Source organism: Perna viridis, chromosome 8, assembly GCF_037379345.1.
Source record: "Perna viridis isolate PV_CMFRI_1.1 ecotype Kerala chromosome 8, ASM3737934v1, whole genome shotgun sequence".
NCBI classification, from domain to species: domain Eukaryota; kingdom Metazoa; phylum Mollusca; class Bivalvia; order Mytilida; family Mytilidae; genus Perna; species Perna viridis.
Window position 1 is genome coordinate 38,043,055 of NC_142452.1, and position 6,351 is coordinate 38,049,405.

Sequence of the window (6,351 nt, forward strand, 5' to 3'; positions counted from 1 at the left end):
AATAATTTTTTACAATTCAAAAGGATCTTACTTACGGGAGTAGTAATTGATTGTGGCTTCATTTGTAGAATATGTGGACACCTGATACCTTGTACACTTCAGACATGTAAAAGGAAATTTGGGAATATTTTGTATAGTTTAAACATTTAAAAATACATTTATCCAATGCAGGTGATATCTTAGATATAATTGTCATGACATAATCCTAGATTTGAAAGTCATTGGGCAAAAACCAAGCAAAATAACTGCTTACATAAACAACAAATAACAGAAAACATCATAAAAGTATAAAAAAAACTACAAGTTTGATGAAGTATTTGTTAGATGTAAATTTTTCTTGCAGGTTTTGATGATGCTATCAAAGCCCTGGATAGACTGAATTCAATCAACTTTAAACTCCCCGTAGACCTGGCAGTAAGGCCATTCAGCAATATCAAAGATGCGTTCTAAATTCAGCTTCATAACAAATCTCAAATTGAGACTTTCTTCACATCTTTAATTTCAGGCAATATAATCGGTAATTGGTCAAAATTTTAATTCAGGCAATTTGATAGGTCAAAATTTTAATTCAGGTGATTTGATTGGTCAAAGTTTGAATTCGGGCGATTTTATTGGTCAAATTTGGAATTCAGGGAGAATTTGTTGAAAGTCTCCAATTAGGCTTTGTTAAATCAAACTGTGCCCAGGGCATTGTGCTCTTATTAGATTCATGGACTCCACTACTTAGCCAAACAGACTTCATGTTGAGGTTCAAGATCATCTGGTCTGCCATGAAATATGGAAACCAACTCATAACATCCATAGAAAGGGAGGAGACCCATTCACCTTGAATAACAATGGCAATAAAAAGATAGAATGCCTTGGCATACTTTCTAAATTTGGAACCACCAATCATAAATGGGTTCCAATCTTGGAATCTACTACATGTACTTTTAATCCATTTCATACTTTTATGTAAACATGTACCTAATACTGTAATATGTACCATGTTATGACAGCATAATACAACAGTTAAATTCAATTTATTAAAACACTGTAATTCAACATGACACACAGTAGTCATTCTCCATAGTGTAAAATCATTATGTAGGAGTCAGTGATTGAATTTAAAAGGAAATACTTGCTAAATGCAAGATGAAATTCAATTTTGCTAGTAGAAATTATTTCCACTTGATGAAATTTACTAGTGAAGTTCTGTATGTCATATAGATAAAGTCCAGAAATAACCTAAAAACTTAATTTAGGGAGTGTAAATTTTCAGTACTTGCTAAATTTAGCTAGTGGAAAAATTTCTTAAATTTAATTCCTGGAACTTCAAATTGTTTTAATTGAAATGGGCTGCACAATTCATGATATCAGAACAGTTGCAGTTATAAAAGACTACACTGTTACATGTAACCTAAAAGCAACTTTGCAAATTTGGGGATTTTTTTTATCCAGTTACTGCATGCATTATACATCCTTATCAAAAATTAGCTTTGGAAGGTCAAATGACTTTTTTAACAATTTGAACGACATTTGGCCCATTCCATGAATAATTAGTCCATTTGGTGATCCGACATTTAATTAGTCTAATATACTTTGAAGAACATTATTCTGTTGTGACAGTTGAATTACAATCCTTCTTTATATGGTTTATTATTTAATCTCATTCTGTTCTAGTTTCTTTGATTGTCATATTTTTATAGATATTTATTCTAACTTTTCTTAATTCTCTTCAAATTCATGTAAAATTCATTTATTTATACAGCATATGTAATTCTTGTATGCAATTTTTTTTTCTTTTTCTTTTTTTTCAGTAAAATTTTGTTTACTGAGTGATATTTGTATATATTTTAAGTATACATTTTTCATTTGCCAAAAATCAGTTTCTTAGGTATGTCCATCATGGTCACAAAGATATTAGATTTTACTCTCAATTAGGAACATACATGTAGTAATTCATCCCAGTAGATTTATGATGAAATTTAGGAATGATTATAAGATTAGGTGTAGAAGAATTTAGTTCACTTTATTGGTATTGTTTTTTTCTCTATATTTTACTTCTGTTGTTGATTATTTAACTGTGCAATTTATTTAATACGAGTTGTTTCAATTTATTTGTTGTTTTTTTTTTTTTTTTTTCATGGCGATGATTCATTAGGTTTTAATGTAAAATGTAATGAAATTGATATGGTTAACTGGGCTGATGTTCGAGTTGAGTTTTTGTTCGTAGGATACTGAAAGATTTGGTTCAATTCTTTCTTTCTTTTTGCAATATATATATATTTTATTGAATTGATTTATGACAAGAGAGGAAACGTTGGTACTAGCTTTTATGTGTAATTTTATTGTCAGATTTAGATATGTGAGTTTCAGGTGTTGCCTTTCTCTTATCAATTGTTTGAAAGTATTTTTTTTTTAAGTAAATTTCTAAAATACTGCTAGAAGTTACAACATATATGCATGTACATATATTTGTTATGAACTTATGGACATTTTCAGCTGGATTGTGATAAATCATTGGGAAAGAGAATGGATGTTTTACACAAGAGTATAAGAATCAGCTATGGATTAACATATTAATAGAATTTTAGTTTATAAGCTGTTTTTACTTTATCAATGAAGTTTTTATTTATTTTTTTCCATAGTGATAATACTGTGAAATACTGAGAAATCCATTGTTGACTTTATTATTTTGTTATCTTTATACAAAGATCTGTTTGAAATCCTTCATTTAGGTAGAATCTGTTTTATTTTCTCATGTGTTTCATGCAATGATGTATTTTTAATGATTTATAGGAAATATCGTATCATGGGTTATTTTAGCAGGAATAAAATTTGGGGATTTTGAAAGCAAAAGATATAGGAAAAGTTTTGGCAGATGGTATGTGGTAAATTTACAGTAGTACTTAAGGAGGTAGACCTTGGGTAAGTGGCATAACTCTTGAAATCATTGATATGTTTGCATCATATTCAATTTCACCTAACCCGTTCAAGTTTTCATTTGAAACAGAATGAAATCAATCCAAGTTACTTTGATGCTTACATGAGATTGATGTAAAATGCTAAATACAAACGTTCCAATGATTTTAAGAGTTGTGTCCCTTAACCCTAGGTCTACCTCCTTAAGCCAGGAGTAAATATTTTGTGTTTTTAGACAGACCTCTGAAATTTGCCAAAAGTAGCACCCCTAGAAAAATTATCTGCTATATGGTATGTCATTGGATATTGAGAAAATGATAAACTCTATTTTACATGATACAGAAATGATAACATTCCTTATCCTATAGACTTGTATTCAACTAATTCAGTAATATTTTGGTCTTACAGTATATTCTTTCGATCAATTTCACAGCAGGTCACAGGTCTAAAATTGATTGTAAGTTGTGATGTCAGTATAGAAAATAGATTTTTGATGTCATAAATGACGATAATTTTTACATTTACGACTTTTTATGAGATCAACTACTTGTTGCAAAACATTCCAAAGGTTATTGTATTATCAATGGTTTTTAAAAGTAGCAGTCTTTGTAAGAATCATGCAAATTTTGTCAAATGTGCCCCCTTCCCCCTTAAAAGTCAACAAGGCTTCACAATTTTATCTTTGTAATTAAGTTGCTTTATATGTCTATATTATGAAATTATTCATTCCAATCTATCTTCTCTAAGGAGTTAATTCACATTGAATATCAAATATTTTCAATTGTATTTTACTGTTTTAGTGTCATTTGCAGAGTTATCTCTCTTAATTTCAAATTCTACAGAGCATTTTATGTAATTTTTAACTCTTATGAACAAGAATTCTATGAAAAGCCACATGTAATTTTCTGTTTACTTCTATTGCATTTTAAACAAAATATCATAAATTAAAATATGTAAGCTTTCCAACTGCGTATCGTATCTTGCATGATTCTTAGCTGGAGTGCTACTTAAGAGTGAATATGCAAGGTTTGATCACTTCTTAGGAAGACATTATAGATTAAACAATTGTAGTAAAGTTGATTTGCACTCAACTTTATACCGCTGCCATGTTTTACACGAAGGTTCTAATTTTGTTTATTCATTTCTACCAGTAAAGCATCCTTTCTATTACAGTGACACCTGTCAAAACTGCATTCTTTATGGACTTTAGTGGTTCCTAATAGACAGGTGTTTGGTTTATCAAGGTTAAAAATACACTTCAACTGATATGAAGGAACTTTTTTAAAGAGTGTCCAATTTAAACAAGTTTTCTTGATTATTCTTTTTTTTTTTCTATTTAGACAGGTTTCATTGTTTGAAAAATGCTTCTATTTATTTACTGAAATCTGATTTTCATGACTGGTACAAGAGGCATCTATCGCCAGGCTAATCAGTGATGTCAGAATATAATTACATGAAAATATGGATGTATTGTATTGTTCTTGGTGCAATATGAGGGGAAAACTGCAATTTGAGTTTTGTTATACATTTGTATGTAGATAAATAATGAAAACTATTTTGCTGATGTTTCCTATTGTAGAAGACAGAATTATCTCCCTTTTGTAGGTTATACTGGTATCTTGAGTGAATTTGGCATATGTTGTGTGCCTAAACAGCAGCATACTATGAAAAAAATGTATATCTGAGACATTTCAATATTGAAAAAAATTATGAAAAAAAAACATGGACCATGTCCAGATATGGCTGGCCAGATATCTGCTATAAAGAAAAGATAACTCTGCAAAAGGGAGACATACATGTCAACCTCTGAACCTCCAATGAAGATCTCCCTCATTTGGAAGTTGCTAATGGGGGAGATTTTGCTTAGCTTTATTTTTCAAGAGGAGACTGGACCTGTTTCTACTTGAGAGTAGTGGTTTTAGGGAAAACCCATGTGATAAAATTTGTTAAAATTAGCAGTACAGTGAAACTTGTCTAAACCAAAACTTTTCTGGTTTACCGAGGTTCAGTACTTCGTCTAAGAATCGGGCAAAATGTGTATAAGGTGTGGCACATAAAGGAAAAAAATAGACTTTATTGCATTAACCAAGTATTTATACCCAAAATACACCGGAAATAACTGTCACAGTGTTTGTAAAATTTCCCTTTTTAAGATATTGATAGGTCAAATGTAGTTGAAATGCACTATGGAAAAATGGCGGGAAAATTTCCCCGCACTTTTTCCTTATATAACCAGTCAAAAAATATCTACGTCACAGATACTTCAGGATAAATTTAAATAGATGTTCAGTTTTTTTCTAGATATATAGAATATTTATGTGGCAAAAAAGAAATATGATGTACCACCCATTGCCTGATTCTTACACAAAATGGTACTTAATAAGTGTCGGGTTTAGACAGTTTTTTTGATTATTCAGGATCGGGTTTAAACAGTAGCACTGTATTTGCTATAAAGGGAACTGAATTCCATGTAAGGTTGTGATATATTGTTTTGTCAAGATCTATATTTATATCTACTGATCTGTAAGAAGTCCATTTTAATTTTTTTGTTTTGTTATTTTGTTGTACTTTTCAGGTTGTCTATTCATTTATACATGTACATGTAACTTTTAAAATACTTTAAAAAAAATATTGTAATTGCATTCCACTAGTTGTTTGTATTTATAGGTTGATAGTTTGTCTATTTTGGTAAGGGTGGGAGGTGGAAATTTTTGTTTTGTTATCTTTACAAATTTTTGTTATGGTTGAAATATATTGTTCATTAGCAATTTAATCTACCAGAAATTCATTTTCTTTACTGTTTTGATTATATCTATAGTACAAGAATGCTAAAGCTTTTTTAAACTATTATATTATAGAACTGTCTGTTGACATATACCATAACTTAAATGCCTTTTAGGGGTTTTATATATTGCAACCTTGTTTGAGGCACCTTTGGCTCTTCATTGGTCTACATTTTCAGTTCTTGGACAAAAAATATTAAAAAAGGGGGATGGGATGAGAGTGACATGTTTTACTGCATGATTATCATTGAATTCAAAAGGGAGATTATCATGGAGAAGACTGCAGGGTAAACAAAAATTTTATCCTAGAGGTGTTTGAGACTATTTCAGTAAATTGTCAAACTTAGGGGAAAAGTTTGTTCATTTAATTCTCATTTGTGAATAATACATTATTATAAATGTTCTATTTCAGTCAATGTTTTTGTTGATGAAATGAAAATTAACTATTTCAACATGCATTTTGTGTTGTCTAATGAAAGAGTAATCAAGGAAACCAAGATTCTAGTGGAAATCAAAAGAATGTAATCCAGGGACAAAGACCAGACATGGAAAACAGACATACACAACAAAGAACATAAAATAACCAAAATAATACATACAAAGTAACAAAAGTAAATGAGCAACTCAGATTCCACTAAAAACTCTTCCTTGTGTGGTTTGGAAC

At 30.0% G+C, this 6,351-nt stretch overlaps 1 protein-coding gene across 3 annotated transcripts in view; it reads left to right on the forward strand.

Annotated features, from left to right (window-relative positions):
* Positions 1-6,139, forward strand: part of LOC148610404 (RUN domain-containing protein 1-like) — a 34,652-nt gene extending 28,513 nt beyond the window's left edge. For all 3 annotated transcript variants that reach the window (XM_088543035.1, XM_088543036.1, XM_088543034.1), the window contains exon 17: positions 344-6,139. In XM_088543035.1, the coding sequence (XP_088399161.1) occupies positions 344-450 (107 nt within the window). In that variant the 3' untranslated portion in view covers positions 451-6,139. The remainder of the gene's footprint in view (positions 1-343) is intronic.
* Positions 6,140-6,351: the final 212 nt, after the last annotated feature.